This window comes from Syngnathus acus, chromosome 21 (genome assembly GCF_901709675.1).
Source record: "Syngnathus acus chromosome 21, fSynAcu1.2, whole genome shotgun sequence".
Taxonomy (NCBI): Eukaryota; Metazoa; Chordata; class Actinopteri; order Syngnathiformes; family Syngnathidae; genus Syngnathus; species Syngnathus acus.
Genome location: NC_051105.1, coordinates 6,603,928 through 6,621,162, shown reverse-complemented (window position 1 = coordinate 6,621,162; position 17,235 = coordinate 6,603,928). Strand labels below are relative to the sequence as shown.

Here is a 17,235-nt window from a genome sequence, read left to right as displayed (position 1 = left end):
CGCAAACGGCGTAGCTAACGTGCGTAGTGACAAAGACGGCGAGCCCGAGACCTATGGGGAAGGAATAAAAAAAGAAATCCAGTATCGTCGCTCTCCATTATCTAACTGTTCTATTTGGAAGTCATACCTGGAATCAACGTCGGTTTATGCTAAGATTTTGTCTGGCGGTGCATCTTGCGAACCCCTTAGACGTTTTGGGGGTAAACTAGACGGCTTGCCAGTGGACGATCTGCAAGGCTCGGTCGGCTACGGCGAGGGAGCCGCCATGGCAGTCGGTTCACTGAGGCTCCACATTGGAATATGAAGAGGATCTGGACGGGCCACAAAACGCCGCATTTAGCCTACATGCTAAGTTTAGCATCTTTGTGAAACTCACCCTGGATTCGGAGCGAATATTTTGTTTTTGAAACGCACCCACGAAGGAGGCCCAATTCATGACAATTTTAGGAGGAGACGTTTCTTTCTAAAGGGCCCCCTTGACTGAAAGATTCCAAGCAAGGGGATAATGCAGAGATTTGGACAGAAAGGCTTCGTTTATTAGGCGAGGGTCTCCTGTCTGTCTTTCACCCTCTGTAGCTACTCATTCGTAGCTACTGATTTGCTGTCGTTCCCTGCCCTGGTTTTTTTTGGATGAACAGCTTCAGAGATCACATCAGTGGCTAAAGCAAGTCCTCTGAGAACCACCATCGAGCGCCTTCAGCATGTCGGGTCGTCCCAGGACCACATCCTTCGCGGAGAGCTGCAAGCCGGTACCGCAGCCGTCCGCCTTCGGCAGTATGAAAGTCAGCAGTAAGTCGTCTACTCTACACCGCCTGCACTGCACCGGGCCCGGTCGGTGTGGGCTCCACCCAACCAACCGAACCCCCCCACCCTCTTCCAGCCGTAACCCCCCAACGAACCAAACTGTTAGCCGCCGATTAGCTTAGCTCGGATCCCGCATGAGGTGCTTCCCTCACTCGTTTCAGAGCGTGACAGGCCGGTCCTCGGCCTTGGAAGTCGAACGCGAACCTCTGTTCGGTTCCGTGGCGACAATGATGATTACGGTACTATGGACCATTTGGAAGATGAGTCATGCGGGTTGCCACATAGGCTGTGCGCGTGTTAACACAGCAGGCAGGGCCAGTAGCAGGCAGGCGATTACGCAACTGTCACGGCTTAAGGTGCGCCCATAAGATGACTGCACAGGCTGGAGGAATCCATGGCAAAAGATTTCTCCTTAAGTATGTCTTTTTACTTGAAACGTGTCGTGCGGCTGCAGCGTCGTTAGTGGCAGTCTAGGAAAGATGCAGGCCTCCTTGCTGCATTCAGGTTGATCACATTCTATATGTGGGGTGTGGAGCCTTTTGCTTATCAGGGCCAATTCAGTCATGGATCCAAAAATACACACCACTCATGTCATAAGCATTGCGGGCAACTTGGTGGCCCACTGCTTTCATTTCCAAGTGGAAGTATTCGAATCTTGGCCACGGTGAGTGGAGTTTGCGTGTTCTTGATTTCTGCAGCCACTACACCTTCCTTCAACATTCTAAAAACATGTATGCTATGTTCATTGATGACTGTAACCTGTTCATGGGTGTGAATGTGAGCATGGCTGTCTGTGACCTGCAGTTGGCCGGTATCCAGTCTAGGGTAAATCCGGTCGCTTATTTTTAAGTCAACAGGGATAGGCTCCAAAAGACAAACTAAAAAAAAAAAAAATCAGAAAAATATTCAAGTTTGTATTACATATTAAAAATCAATACACTAAGCATTTCTAAATGAATGGACTTATTTTCTTTGATTCATTTGGTTACATAGGTGTTAATTAATATCGATTGGGAAAGCTTCACACCTCCCATTTATTCATTGCCACTCCCAGTTGGAGGTTACTGAAAAATTAAACATAAAACAGGATTACACATTGCGTTTTAACCCAACATCATATAACTTTGTATGCTGTACACGGGCTACCGGAAATAGCGTCAAAGTTGTGATATAACCCTTCAGACAATGTATATTTAAACCCCAATGGCGCAGCAACACATGTTGACAGGCATTATATCAATGTTCCCATCCTTTGCAGCTTACTGAGCCACTTATTAGTGAATCTTTTCTTTTTGAATTATTAGCATTAGTTGTGAGTAATTATTGCTCATAATATAGTAATAAATTTTTACTATTAGTATTATACTGCCCCCTGGTGGCCAAGACATGCTCACCAGAAGGAGCCCCAGACATGAATGCATGAATATGCTGGGGGCTCGAGCTAATCATTCCCCGTGTGGCAGATATTGCTATCTGTGTGCTTCATACACTACATTGTCCAGTCTTGTTAAATGGTCAGCTGTTGTTTTTTTATCCTGTTGATGTAAAGATGGACTTTGTCCGAATTATCTTGCATCGCATTGAGGTTTAGAGCGGAATTTGATGCGTTCTTAAAAAATTTTAAGCGTTCTTTAGTTTGAATTATCTGAGATGTTTTTGTTGTTGCCTGATATGGTTAGCGAACAACCGTCCTGCAGATGTCAATTTGCAATGCCTCAAACGCCCTCTTCTGTTTAGTGATGGCTTTTTTGGTTTGGTATTCATTGGACGCCTCCTTTAGAACTGAAGAAGCCAAACTTTGATGATTGCTGTACATGACCTGGCTGACTGAGAATCTTTGCAGACATCACACAGAACATCTTTAGTACTACTCATGTTAACAGAACGTCTAAATGTAATATTAATGTACAGTTTTGGTTGTTTAATTATTTTACAAGCAGCTCCTTTGAAGCTGGAAGGCAAATCCAGCAACACAGGCCAAATGGATTTATCTGATTCAAACTGTCAATGCATGATGCACTTAGTGCAGCTATTCGTCATTAGCAAGAAAGGCCATCATGGCAGACAAGAATTGAAGTCTAATGAACAAGCAGGGTTTCTGCGATACTTTTTTTTTTTATTGCATTAAGTTTTGTGAGTGTACATATAAGTGTCCGCTGAGGATCCACCAGTTTATTCCGGTCCAACTTTTATTTTGTTACGCGTGTGCAAATTGTTGAATTTGAACTCAAAAAAACATAATTGACTGACAAAAATTGAGTAGTTTGAATTTAAAAAATGATGGCACGCGTAATCGTAGAGATGGTCTAATGATTGCTGTTTAGGGTTGATAACTGATCTTCTAATCAATATCTACTCCATATCTATCTATCTGACATCTGTTCACTTCTGTGTGTCATCACCTCTACAGTCCTGGAGAAATATCCTGTTATATATTTTTTAAATGTACATTTACATGTACATTTTGTTGAGAGACTGAAATTCAGAGGATTTGGACAATTTTAAATTAATTGCAAATTCTCTAAATGAATAATAGATGATCAAAAATATATCTATATATACATACATACAGTACAAAAGTTTGGAAATGCAAAAAAATTCATTCATTCGTTCGTTTGTTCTTCTTTCAAACCGCTTAGCCTCACGAGGCCCGTGGGCGTGCCGGAGCCTATCCCAGCTGTCTTAGGGCGGTAGGTGGAGGAAATATTTGTTAAACAAAAAAAAAAGTTTGACAATTTAAATTCTTCCAAGTAGGTCGATTTTGCCTATATCACAATTTTGCACATCTTGGTATTTTCTCAGTCAGCTTGGGTTGTTGCAGCTGTTATATTCCTGGAGTGAGGGCTCATGCGCCATACGTTGACACACCCACCTTTGCTGGGGGGGGGGGTAAAACAGCTGACCAAGAACAATGAGCCGGCTTGTGTAGCGTTTCAAAGCTGCAGCCCTTCGTTTCTATCTCATTTCCCCCCCCCCCCTTTACATCACCCCCTCGCTTCCCATTTGCAAGTCATGGGATCAAAAGGAACCACTTTTTCTCATTTTCAAGTCCATATCCAGTTATCTTTCCCACCCCCCAAAAAAACGGCATTTCCCTTGCTATCCTGATAGCTTGCACGCTTCTTTTAGTTGTGAGAAATCCCTGTGCGATCGGGTGCGTGCCAACGGACTTTTCTCACAGTTTGAGGAAGTGCAGAGGCGGCTTGGAAAGGCCTTCCTGACTTAAGTAGGCTGAATCGTACAACTGCTGTCTTGGCTCCATTGATTCCACAATAGTTTACTCGGACCAAGTAAGGCAGAGAACCCAAACCTGCTACCTGCCTTCCGGAATCATCATCAACCGTGTGTCGTCGGTTTTCATAGCGAGCAACTGGACCGTGAGTCGAAGGATGAAGGCGTGTGCGTGAGCTAGCGTTGCCGTGGAACAAAATTGGACGAGATGTTGAGACCACCCATGATTCGCTGTCACGTAGTTTGAAAACCTGAGCCGCAGCTGATAACCACAAACAACCATGTCCTTCCAGAGTTTCACTTCTTCTAACTTTATCTCACCTGCAGTGCCACGCCCGCCCAATGACTGTCTGTCTCTCTCAGGGGATAAAGATGGCAGCAAGGTAACAACAGTGATGGCCACTCCAGGCCAAGGCCCCGACCGGCCACAGGAGGTCAGCTACACGGACACCAAAGTCATCGGCAACGGTTCGTTTGGGGTCGTCTACCAGGCCAAGCTGTGTGACTCTGGAGAGTTGGTGGCCATCAAGAAGGTGTTGCAAGACAAGAGGTTTAAGGTAAATTATGTTAATCCCACATTAAAGGAAGGCGTCGCCGTAAAATTCCGTACCTGTGAAAACATGAAAATTGCCTGAGTCACAGTTCTTTTAAAAAAAAAAAAAAAAAAAAAAAAAAAAAAATCTATTCATCTGAATCTCCGCAAGAGTCTGTGTTGAGTAAGTTAAGTGAGAGATGGTGCTACTGATGCATTATGGGAGAGGCCCCCCTCTGCACACATATGAGGGATCACATTTCAGCCTCCTGGAAAATAGATGCTCGCAATGGAACCAGCACTTGCTCGCTCCTGCGCACACACGTTGCAAAAGGATACGTCGGGGGTTTTTCTTTTTTTTTTTTTTGGTATCACAAATTCCACCGAAAAATTCCAAAGCAGCAGTGCGCTAATCAAAAGCTCGCTTGGCTTATTCCTATGAATAAAATACCTCTATTGTCCATATTACAAACTTTCAAAATTGAACCTTTTCTAGTTGATGCTTCTAAAATTAATTTATTTAATTAAATTAAACCAAGTATAATAAATGTAGTTGATGTCCATGAGTGTTGCAGTGGCATCCTGAGCGCAAGAAAATGGAGCCCTAACCGGTCGGTGCTGACGCAAGCCAATAGCTGTTAGCTTCTGCTGATAATCTCACGAGAGTAACATGAGAGAAAATAATGTCTACTCTCAATGTAATAAGATTATGAAAATCAATGTAGTGTTTGTTATTCATCAAAGGCTATATAACACAAGAACAAAATGGGAACGTTTTAGCTGTCGCTAATGAGTGCCTTCTCGAGAATGACGTTTTGAAGATAGCTTAATGGGTTTAATTATTGTGTGCCTAACCAAAGAGTGGCTAAAACTCCAATTTGAATGAAACAGAATGACCAAACATTGGATTTACCGGGGCTTGTATATTCCTTTTGCTAATTTGAACCCATTTTATGTAACTCATTCATCAGAATAGGCTGAATGACTCCAGTAGTTACTGGACAGCCCTCCCCCATGCTCCTCCTCCACCCAGCGCTCCTAGACACACCACCATAAGACGGGTGTTTCCTGCAGAGCACAATAGTTTGTGACCTACATGCATTGATGTCACATTTCGGCGGGCAAGAAAGGGAGAGGAAGGAGCCATTTTCCTTCAGGGTTAATTAGATTTTTCGGGAAGAGACGCTGTGGTCGCTCCTGAGTAGATAATGTGTTTTAGTGAGGGATAACATTTTCTTTATCTGGTGAACAAAATTAGCCCCGCATGAGCAACACATGGAATTACTCTGGTTCTCAAAAGCAGAAGACTGCTCATTGCTTAACTTATATATTAATGTAAAACGCACGTAGCGGGTGTTTTCACGAAAATATGACTTTTAATGGGAGGATCTCGCTGAATATTCCAAAAGCCTTTTCCCATGCCAGTGTTGAGTTTTCATGTGGAGAAATCTGTTTTCAAACCACACTGGATATAGCCTAAAGCAGCGTCAGATAATGTGCCATTATTGTCATCTAGCTAACAAAGCAAAAGATGAACATTTTGCAGCTGGAAGCAATGTTTCCTCCTCTTTGACACAGAATAAACTATAACTGTATCTGTCTTTTTTTTTTTTTTAAAGAATCGTGAGCTGCAGATTATGAGGAAGTTGGACCACTGCAACATTGTCCGACTGCGATACTTCTTCTATTCCAGTGGAGACAAGGTGAGTTATTGCACCATTTTAAGTTGTCTCGTGTGTTTAGCAGTCACTGCATCAGGCATACCTGAACATGTTTAATGCAAGAATTAGTTGCAAAAGTCTGTCTGTCTGTCCGTCCATCCATCCATCTGTCCATGTGTGAGCAATCACATTAATGCTTTGAGGGGACGCTGCACACATCTACGGACATCAATAAACTGTGTGCAACAGATGTCTTTTTTTTTTTTTAACTCTCAATTTTGTCCACGTTCTGTTTATTTCAGTTACGCAAGTTGTCAATTACCGTAAATAACCGGCAAGGAATATTTTTTCCCCCCACGGCAACAATGTAATGAGGATATGCAAGAAAGTCACAACCCACTTTAATGCGTTACTAATTTACGCTAACGCTGTAGTGAAGTCATAATTTGTCAATTGCAGTCACTATACTACTTGGCCACAAATCTAAAGCCACCAAACAAAAAAAGTGTGGCTTTACCTAATCTTGTACGCTGGGCCTGTCCTAAACCAAGGATCGCTTATGAATGAATCATTTCCACGGCCCCTCGTGTCTGACCAAGGCTCGCCTCTTTCAAGTGTGCCACAGGAAAGAAAGTGGATCAATCTTGATTATGCATCCGAGAACTCACACTGGCCAAATGTTCTGGACTTCAGATGTCAAATAGGCTGAAGCACAGTTTGAATGGCCTAGTTTGAGTCGTCCATAAGAGGTGACACTATAATTTGTTCATCTATGTCCCAGCAGGTGTATGAACCCAGCTGTTACTTCTGTGTAGCCTTTCGCCCTCATCAGCACTTGGCATAAAGGGAAGTCCCTGTCGGCTGCCCGACTCGACTTGCCTGTTGCGCGGCGGTGGTCCCCTGGCGAGATCACAAGGCGAGCTGGCGTCACGGGCTTTGCTGGCAAACAGTGCGTGTGTTAAATATAGACACACGCACTCGTATGGAACTTTACCATGACTCTGCTGTTAGGAATGCTTCCTTATTACATAGTACCTCCACAAGCCAAAAGATGTCCGCTGGGGATTTCAAAGAGGATACAGTGTGTGAGCCCCTAGAGGCGACTGAACAAGAGCTGGGGGGGGGGGGTCTGTTAATTATAGAACTTCCCTCCATGCGGTCACACCATGTGTGCATTGACCTGACAAGCACAGATAGGTTTTAGGATACTTAGGTGATTCAGGCGTGCTTACCTTAAAGTAGAGCCGCCTTCGATCCCAATAACAATACTGCTGATATAGCACCACACCACGTTTAATCAGATGGAAGGTGATTCAGGCATAAATCTGAGCAAACGCTGAGCAGTATCTTAGCAGCTTAGAGGGGATAAGCAGGGCTGTCGTCCAATGTCATTAACCTCCTCTTTCATAGAGCGCGATTGCGCTTAAGATTTCTGACCCTTGTCACCTTTTCACAGGCCTTGGTGGAAATCTGCATTCTGTAGTGACAATCTTTTCATTTTTTATTTATTTATTTAAAATGTAGACTCGCTTGTTGTAAGACAAACTGAGAACAGTCTACTAATTGTGTATAATTTCGCATAAATGCATGGTGTAATAAAGCCACACACCCATTAAAAGCATCGTTTGAGAGTAGTAAGTTTTTGAGCGGGATTGTTTGCGAAAATGTGAATGGATCGAGTGGGTTTAAGGGGGCACGAGATAAGAGATGGACAGGACAAGTTTGGGTAAGAGTTCATGGTGGGTGAAACTGTGTCAAGCAGCCACTACGACTGCTGCTGCTAATACGACTACCGTACTAGTTTTTATGTGAGAGCATGTCCTCCAAAGTCTCTACAGTGTTTACTAGTGTTAAATATTGGTTTTGAATTTTAGGAGTGACTGTCCCAACCAGGTTTGACTAGATGACCTGGTACGACAAACTTGACTCCCTCGTCTATTAGTTAACAGAATTGTGTTTGCAATACACTGCCAATGGTTACGATGCTGAAGAATAATCTTGAAAGTACTTGGAAAAGTGTTTGACTTGGACCCTGGGAAATGAGTCTGAACCCTTGTGAGCACGTGTTTCGGCAGTCTTATGTAACCCCTACCATGTGGTGTGCTTTGACCCGCTCACCACTTTGATAATATGCTCACTAGTGAGTGTGACATTGATTTGATAAACTTCTTGACATTGGATTAATAATTAATTTTATTTATTGCTATAAGTATAATAACATATAATATAAAGAATTAATATTTGGATTAATACATTAATTTATTTATTTATTTAGTATAATATATATAATCGTACCTTTTTATTGTATTTATTAATATAAGTATAATATAATTATTTCATTTATTAATATAAGTATCTTTTTGAAGAATTTTAATTATTCTAAATGTTCTCAACTTTGTTGTAAGCAATCTATTGAGCACAATAATGCTGCTCCGAGGTCAAGTTGCAACAGTGTAGTTGAAAAGTTCCCCAAGGTGATGTCATGTTGGTCTCCTTTAGGTAGCAAATTAGTTGAGAGTGAATCCTCAGCGGCTCAAAAAGCACACTCCAACTGGGCAGTACACAGAAGTAATCATCCCAGAGTAATCGATAGAATAATAGATTACAAAAAGGTGAGTTAGTGAAAGCCCTATTTTTTTGTGTGCTTATTTGTGCTATTTGAGCAAGCACGACTGTGTGTAGATTAGCGATTGCTGAATTTGGACGACGTCAATCTCACCTTAACAGGCTATATTTGATCTGTGCGTTTGGTGTATATCCAACGCGTATCACATTTAGAAGAGTTCTCATTCCAATGCGAAGAGATCCAATTCCATGCAGCTTGTTTTTTTCCACCCTAGTGTGACGCTTATTCAAATTGTGCCAGACAAAATGAAGATTGTTCCACTTGCCATCGTACACTGTGAATCCTGACGAAACCCTAGTGTTAAATTTAACCCCCCTGTTTTTTCTTAGTTCGACCCACAATGTTACATCGCCACCTACGTAATGTGGCGCGTTTGGGATGCAGTCGACTTGACGTGCCGGATATTTCCGTTTGACACAGCGTCATGTGGTAACACTTGATGATTGACAACTGAACCCGCTGTTCAGGTGTGTGAGTAGCTACGCCAGCAAATTGGCATCTGAATTATTTAGCAAAAGTGGGCCAATCAGGTCGCTGCCTGGCTGTAACCCTGTTGGGATCCAGCCAAGGAAGTGGCTTTGTAACCAGGCAGGAAGTGAGTCATTGCTGTTGCTAGGCTTAATATAGCTTGAGTGGTAATCGCGGGAGGTAGTGGCAAATGTTATCAATGGGTGTCGACAAGCAGTGGGATGACACCAGATTAATGTTCACCTGAAGCCACCAGAGGGCTGAAAGTTGTTTGGGAAATGATGCTCATCATTGCTGTCTGTTCCTCTTCGTGCTCTGTTACTGTCTTTCCTTAATGTTGTTTTCCCTTTCACTAAAAAATGAATATTGACTCCAAATATCGGCTGTCGGCCTCCTCGACTACCAATAAACGTTATAAAATATCAGCCCTGGAAAAAAAAACATTTTGGTCTATCTCTAATTTTATTGTTTTATATTTATGATGTAGAAGTGATTTTCTTATGAATATTTACTATATTTGTGACTGTTGGTGTGGTTTAGTGAAAGACGCCTGATGCTCACAGCACAATGAATTCTGAAGTATACAAAACCAACTAATAAAAAAATGCTGGCCAGGATCTATTCAGAAACGAAGGGAAAAGGAAGTCGTCCCAGAATAATAGCGTGACCCCTGTGTCCCTTCAGGGTCAGCGTGCTCCAAAAAAGAACGTGCGCAAACTCACACTCCTCCATGGAGGAAATGATATCAGTGTCTGAGGAGTCTTCTGGAGTACAGGACGTTGTGACGCATGCGTGTGTGTTTCCTGCCCCGGGGGGGGGTATACCCTACACAATGGAGCCCCAGTTTGACATTGGGGGAAAAACGTAATTTATATCTGAACTCAAGAAGCTTCATTCATCAGCATGAGACATTTTATGAACCCTACAGAGGGAAAGGCAAGACAGAGGCATTAAATTGAGTGTCACTCATGTATGTGCATTACAGTGATGTCTGATTTACAACTATACTTTGTGCATGAATTATTAAAAATTTTTCTATCTGTGCTCCTCACGAACAGAAAGATGAAGTCTACCTGAACTTGGTTCTGGATTACGTTCCTGAGACGGTCTACAGAGTGGCCAGACATTACAGCCGAGCCAAGCAGACTCTGCCAATGGTTTATGTCAAGGTACTGTGTCATGTCTAAATACTACCGCAGCTCATGTTAGCAATTACCTTCTGCCTCAATACTATTCTTTTTTTTATTTATTTTTACCTGGCATAAGAGAGAAAGAAGAAAAACTCACTAAATGACTGCATTATTCACAAGATTACTCAAGACCTATCAAATATTTCACTGACACGAGTGTCAACGCAAACTCCGCCTCCTCTCATACTTAAAGATGTGTTGTGGGTTTGTTTGCAGCTGTACATGTACCAGCTCTTCAGAAGTCTGGCCTACATCCATTCATTCGGGATCTGCCACCGGGACATCAAGCCTCAAAACTTGCTCCTGGATCCCGAGACGGCTGTGCTGAAACTCTGCGACTTTGGCAGGTGGGACGCTGTGGTCACCTGACCTTGGGACCCTCACACTAAGCAGAATATTAAAGTTGTCTTTTTTTTTTTTTTTTTGAACTGTTCAGTGCCAAGCAGCTTGTCCGCGGAGAGCCCAACGTGTCCTACATTTGCTCTCGCTACTACCGAGCCCCTGAGCTCATTTTTGGGGCCACTGACTACACCTCCAGCATAGGTAAGCGTGAGCCCTCCCGTTACTCTTTTAATTGCCACGCCTGCATCTGTCTCCTTAAACTTGAATTCAACCTTCTTTTCAGATGTGTGGTCAGCAGGCTGTGTGCTAGCAGAGTTGTTGCTAGGACAACCGATCTTCCCCGGTGACAGTGGTGTGGATCAGTTGGTTGAAATTATTAAGGTAACAAACGCAATTGCCAAAAGTTAAAGTCGCAATCCACCACTCCCGTTTTTGTGACTGAGCTTTTCATCTGTTCATTCCAGGTTCTCGGCACACCAACCCGGGAGCAGATCCGCGAGATGAATCCAAATTATACAGAGTTCAAATTCCCCCAGATCAAGGCCCATCCTTGGACTAAGGTGAGTCAACAGGTACAGGAGCCCTTTTTATTCTCTAATATACCACTTCATGCATGTGTGTTGTCATTACACTCAATGTGGGGCGGCTTCATTTTTGCTACTGTGGTCAAACAATTTTCTAAAATGAATATGATAATTTACTGGTTGGCAGGCTTGTGTGAAACTCATCACTAGATTATTTCCTGAACTGGAGTCTTGCGATTTTTGAAATTGGGATTGAGTTTGACTCAAGTTGGGCAGAGAACTAAAGTCGAATACTGCGGTGGTGCTTCGTAAACATCTGGAAGGTAGAATTGAAACTCAAGCTGTCTTTATCATATTGCATGCATACACGTCAGGAAAACAGTCTTTGCAAAAAAAAAAATAATAATAATTTGTATTAATACTAAAATAAAATACTGTCGCGTAGTAGGCCCACGTGTTATTAAATATAACATATATATTAAATATAAACATTGTAAGCAACTTCAACTTTAAGCAGTTTAAACATCAACACTGCTTAAAATGACCCAAACATGGATTCAAATCAAATACATTCCATATAAAGGTTGCATTAACTATACTGAATAAAAGTTTAAAAACAAACCGTTCCTAATGATTAAATGCAAATGTATTGAAGTTGAAGATTGATCTTTACTCAGGCGGTAATTCTGTCATGCATCACCAGAGGGAGCCCTCGTAGCACACTTGCCCTCGCCCGACTGCCGCCTCATATTGCCTTGTCATGCTGTTTGTGCCCATGAAACAGAAATATGCCGTTGTGTTTTTTGACTTGTGTGTGTGTGATCACTGTACAGACGTCTGTGTGTGCGATGGGTGTGCAGGTGTTCCGGCCGCGTACGCCCCCAGAGGCCATCGCCCTGTGCTCGCGCCTGCTGGAATACACGCCCACCGCGCGCCTCACGCCCCTGGAGGCCTGCGCACACTCTTTCTTCGATGAGCTACGTGACCAGAACGTCAAGCTGCCCAATGGTCGCGAGAAACCCTCACTCTTCAATTTTACCACCCAAGGTTTGTGACGCATTACATCAGGTGTAAAAGTGACACACCAACAATCACAGCAAACAGAATTCAGACCCACAATCCGCTTTAATACCGTATGTTTTGTCTGTTTTCTCTCAGAGTTGTCCAGTAATCCGTCTTTAGCCTCCATACTCATCCCCGCCCATGCTCGCAGTCAGGCTGCCGCCTCCACCCCAACCAACCCCTCTGCCACCACAGGTAAGAGTCATGCTGCCCTCCAGCCGCTTCATTGCTTAACTAGGAACACAAACATTTTGTAACCACCAGAAACAAATGATTAGAGTCTAGTGGTGGATGCATCTGATGTACAAAATCAAACCTGCTTCTGATGTACAAAATCAAAACTCTCTTAAACCCCAATGTTTGTATGACCAAGTAATAGTCCAGGTCTGTGGGCTGCTGCGAAGCCGTGTCCAAAGGGGGATTGTGAGTCACGAAATAAGCGTGAGAAGCACAACCTTGAGCCTGCCTTGTTTGCTGAACATGACAGTGGTTCAAAGTCCAAAGATTTCCTGAAATTGTTGACAATATGGCCACCTTGTGTCCACAGACGGCAGCAACACAGAGCGAGTCCCCAACACCACCACCGCCTCGGCTTCGGCTTCCAACTCCACTTCCTGAGCACGCCGTCATCTTCCGCCCACCCGGTCTCAGCCCCCAGTCCGCGGCCTCCCCACTGTTGACCCGGTCGGCACAACAGGCTACAACCGCAAATGAAAATCTGCCTTTTAGCTCCCCCACAAGGCGAGCCGAGCCCCCTTTGCCATCCAGTTGTTGGCCGTCTCTCAGTGGGCGGGGCGGCGGCACAGAGAAACAGGTGTGTACACTTTATTGTGCACACAAAGCTCATCTGCTAATGTTTTCCAGGACGATTGTATGTATTATAAAAAAAAAAAAAAAAAAAAAAAGAATAAGAATCTGAAGCTACGCCCAACCAGCCCTGCCCGCCCCCTACACTTTGCTCCATTTAATGGCATCCTCACCACCCCAATTCTCCTTAATACTTTTCCTCCTATATAATGCATGGCCTGAGAATGGTTAGGGGATGGGGCTGCCGGGGTTGGCTGGGGTGCAGTCTAGGCATGAGGCTTGTGCAAGCACACACACACACACACACACACACACACACACACACACACACACACACACACACACACACACACACACACACATACAAACAACACTCACCCTCACACAGACACACACACACACGGATGCATGTGCAAAGAAGCAAATCCAGATGGGAATTTTGTTTTCCTTTAGCCAGGGCTTGTTTTTAAACTGCTTAGCAAGCCGTTTTACTCAACTTTGTTTTAAAATATTTTTCGACCCCGCTCGGGCCATTATTTTATTTTATTTTTTTTGCGTCAGATGTGACATGTTTATCTGGTCCTGTGTGCTTGTATAATATATACATACAAAAAATTGCATTACATACACAATTTATATATTACTTTTCCTTATGTATAAAAAGTATATATAGATATATGTATATTAACTACTACGGTTCAGAAGTCTGTTAATGAGTGAGTTCATATCCATCATTAGAGGCGGCAATATTTGCTGTTTGATGACAAACAATCCCCCCCCCTAGTTTTGCTGAAATGTGCTAAAATCCCAGCATCCCTCCCCCCCGTTTTCCATTCATCATCTTTTATTGACGTGTGGGTGGATCAGGGTGGGGGATCCTTCTCCATGCACACGTTGCTATGCTTTAAAAAATAAGACATACAAATTCACTAGCATGAAAAATGTAGCTCAAAAATGCTCATGATGTATACGAATGATCCATCATACAGATGGTTTTATTTTTATTATTTTAGTGTGGCCTTTGGAGGACATTAGAAAAACTAAATTGATCCCTTTTTGGCCAAACAAATTGCAGCTGACCTAAAATGGCCCTTCATAGGACAACCTAAAATGGCTGCCGATTGGCTAAAAGTGCACCAATATAAAAATGGCGTCCTACGAGAAAAACTAAACTAACCCCTGATTGGACAAACTGAGGTTTCCCACCCTTCTCCAAGGAGCCCTTTGTAACCACTAAGTCATCCACCTTGGCTCCTACTTGCGTTTGCCAAAGCCCATCAAAGCATCTTCTAACTGATAACACACAAAAAAGGAAAGAAAAGAAAAAAAAAAAGCCCGAACTGTAAATACAATATAAATGCTCCTCACCAAAAGTCATCTTTCTTTTTGTGTTATGTACATATGCAGACAGACCCATGTACTGTTTAAAAAAAGCAAAAGAGAAAATAAACACACCAACAGCAGAATCAGGGCAAATGTTGAGCAGTTGATGGATATTTTCGATGATCTTTATCCAGCCATATGTCCGATGTTGACCTGTACAGTACAGTAGATCTTGTAATGACAACTAGTCATGTATAGTGTAACTATAGTTTGGAGTGCCTTTGCTTTCATACACTTTCGCCTTGTCGCCACCCCTACAGTAATCGTGACTCGCCCCTTCCCCCCCCCCCCCCCCCCTTTGGTGCTGTTGAACCCCCCCCTCACCCCCACACATGCACACAAAAACACATTTCATTGTAATATACAGATTGTTGATTGACTGTTAATAGTAAGGATAGTTTCCTTTTAGTGTTTGTTTGAGTAGGTGGTATAGATTTATCTGGGACACGCGCACAAGCTGGCAGTAACGCAGTAGTCTGCACAAGGACCTCAAATAAAAAAAAATAAAAAATGACTGTACATATAATGAAAATGCAGGACAGTATTATGACGGTGTATCAGGGCCACAGGGAGAAAAAATCGAAAGTGATGGAATTGCAGCAAAGTTGAAATGTTGCCAGGAGAAAATGTTAATGTTACATGAGGATTAAGTAGTAATGACCAAAGTTGTTTGAAATAATGCAGGGCAGTATTGTGTATGTATTAAATGAAAGTAATACAAAATGAGAAAATTACAAAGAAGCGATTGGTGTGAATTAAATTGCAATTTTACCAGATTAAAGTTGAAATATATTTTGAAAGACAATTAAATCCTATCACAAATTGAAACATGAGCTAAAAGTGATGACTTTTGATGATGTCATGGTTTCGGTACAAGTTTCATTAAGAAATTAAGCATGAAAAATTAAATACTTAGACCATTAACACTTGGTCTTATTCGACCAATTATTGCAATTCGACAACAAAAAATGTAATTCTCATGAACAAATAAATGATTGTACTCGTAAGCCCTTCCAAAATCCCAACTTTATTTTTGTAAAATACATTTTGACGTGAGTTTTGATCATCGCAACTTTATATTCTAAACTTTCTCCAAACATTTTTTCCATGCATCATTATGCCTTAAATCTCATATCTCACATGCTTTGTAATAACATCTCGCCTTTGTCCTTGCAATATTCTTTTTCTTGAAAGATTAAAAAAAAGTGATTACAAGTTAAAAGTTGTAACATTGCAATAATGACGTTGACAGTTTCAGTTGTAATAATACACTTTTTCCTCGTATCATCACTTCTTCTCGTAAATTATGATCCCCGCCCCCTTTGTAACATGTAAACGCCTTTCTTGTGTCATTACAACTTAACTCTTGTAATAATCCATTTTTATCTCTTTTTTGTTATTACTTTTAGCCTCATATTGCTGCAATTTATTGTTGTTAACCGTCAGATGACAGCTTTATTTCGTAGCAGTACAAGCTATTGTCCTAATATTCTAACTATTCTAACTAACTTATCACTTATTATTATAACTAACTTATACCCCAAGTTCTAAAAATGCTACTTTTGCTCATAACATTACCACTTCATTCTTGAACATTACATTACGCCATTAGTCTCTCATTATTTTATTTTATATTTTATTTTATGAAGTATTAAAATTCCGTAACATTGCAGCTATCACCGGAATATTACAACTGTTAACCTGCAATATTATTGTATCGTTACAACTTAATTCTCACAATAGTCCAACTTTGTTTTCATAAGCTTACAACTGTAGCCACTTAATTCATTATTTTCTATTAGCATTTTCTCATAACATTGCGACTTTTGTCACAGAAATTGACCCCCACCCACCCCCCTCTTAATTGTGGCCCTCGTAGTCCTTGTAAAACGTAGGTAGTAACAACTTGTTTTCCTTTTACTGGATGTCTGACATATTTGGGAAGGTTAGTCCAGTATTCAGTAGCACCTAAGGGTTCGAGTCATGCGACCTCTCTCCCGCCTCCTGCTTGCTGTAATTTTGCACCCACAAACATTTTGCAGCCCTCCACAAGTACCACTTCCCCTCTCCTAAATAGCTACTTCAATAAAAGCACCACAAAATTTGCCAAAAAAACAAAACAAGCGGAGATACTCGTGTTCCATAGTAACGTAGCACAATGTGCTAACTGGGTTTAAGAAAAGACAATTGTTGAAAAGACTCTGAAAAAAAATCCCATATAACAGTACTACTTGAATGACTCTGTGACTGAACATTTTTATTTCATGTTTTCTTTTGTTCTGTGAAGTTATGCTAAATGTGCGCCTCTGTAAATATTCCCTCTGCGTGCTCTGAGGAATAGTTCCCCTGGTACTGTAATTTGCATTAAATAAAGAGTAGGATAGCCTGGAAAAGAAAAAACTTTGTCTTTTGTCCTTATTTTGCTGACAAAATCTGCTTTAAAAAAAAAAAAAAAAAAAAAAAAAAGAAAATACAATGAATATATTGAAAATAATTTATTGTCCTACATCATTAACCAATTAATTGAATGTTTAGAATTTAAGTGTGACTTTTCATTTAAACACACAAATTATACAATACCGTTTAAAACGAAGCAGTATTTGAA

General features: G+C 41.8%; 1 protein-coding gene across 7 annotated transcripts; it reads left to right on the top strand.

Annotated features, from left to right (window-relative positions):
- The first annotated feature begins 43 nt into the window (after positions 1 to 43).
- On the top strand, positions 44 to 16,779 carry gsk3ba (glycogen synthase kinase 3 beta, genome duplicate a). 7 transcript variants are annotated; one of them, XM_037240132.1, is made up of 11 exons: positions 44 to 789; positions 4,363 to 4,592; positions 6,187 to 6,270; positions 10,381 to 10,491; positions 10,729 to 10,859; positions 10,949 to 11,055; positions 11,138 to 11,235; positions 11,319 to 11,414; positions 12,212 to 12,425; positions 12,537 to 12,635; positions 12,988 to 16,779. In XM_037240132.1, exons 1-11 carry the CDS (start codon positions 702 to 704, stop codon positions 13,056 to 13,058), a joined length of 1,329 nt encoding a protein of 442 aa, XP_037096027.1. In that variant the 5' UTR covers positions 44 to 701; the 3' UTR covers positions 13,059 to 16,779. The 7 variants fall into 7 exon arrangements, with proteins under 7 accessions (XP_037096027.1, XP_037096026.1, XP_037096031.1 ...); XM_037240131.1 differs by having other exon boundaries at positions 11,319 to 11,426; XM_037240136.1 differs by having other exon boundaries at positions 45 to 789; positions 12,239 to 12,425.
- Positions 16,780 to 17,235: the final 456 nt, after the last annotated feature.

Coding starts and splice junctions, on each gene's coding strand:
- gsk3ba (XM_037240131.1), top strand. CDS start 702: ATGTCGGGTCGTCCCAGGACCACATCCTTCGCGGAGAGCTGCAAGCCG. Junction 6,271..10,380: donor TCTATTCCAGTGGAGACAAG/GTGAGTTATTGC, acceptor CCTCACGAACAG/AAAGATGAAGTCTACCTGAA. Junction 11,236..11,318: donor AGTTGGTTGAAATTATTAAG/GTAACAAACGCA, acceptor TGTTCATTCCAG/GTTCTCGGCACACCAACCCG.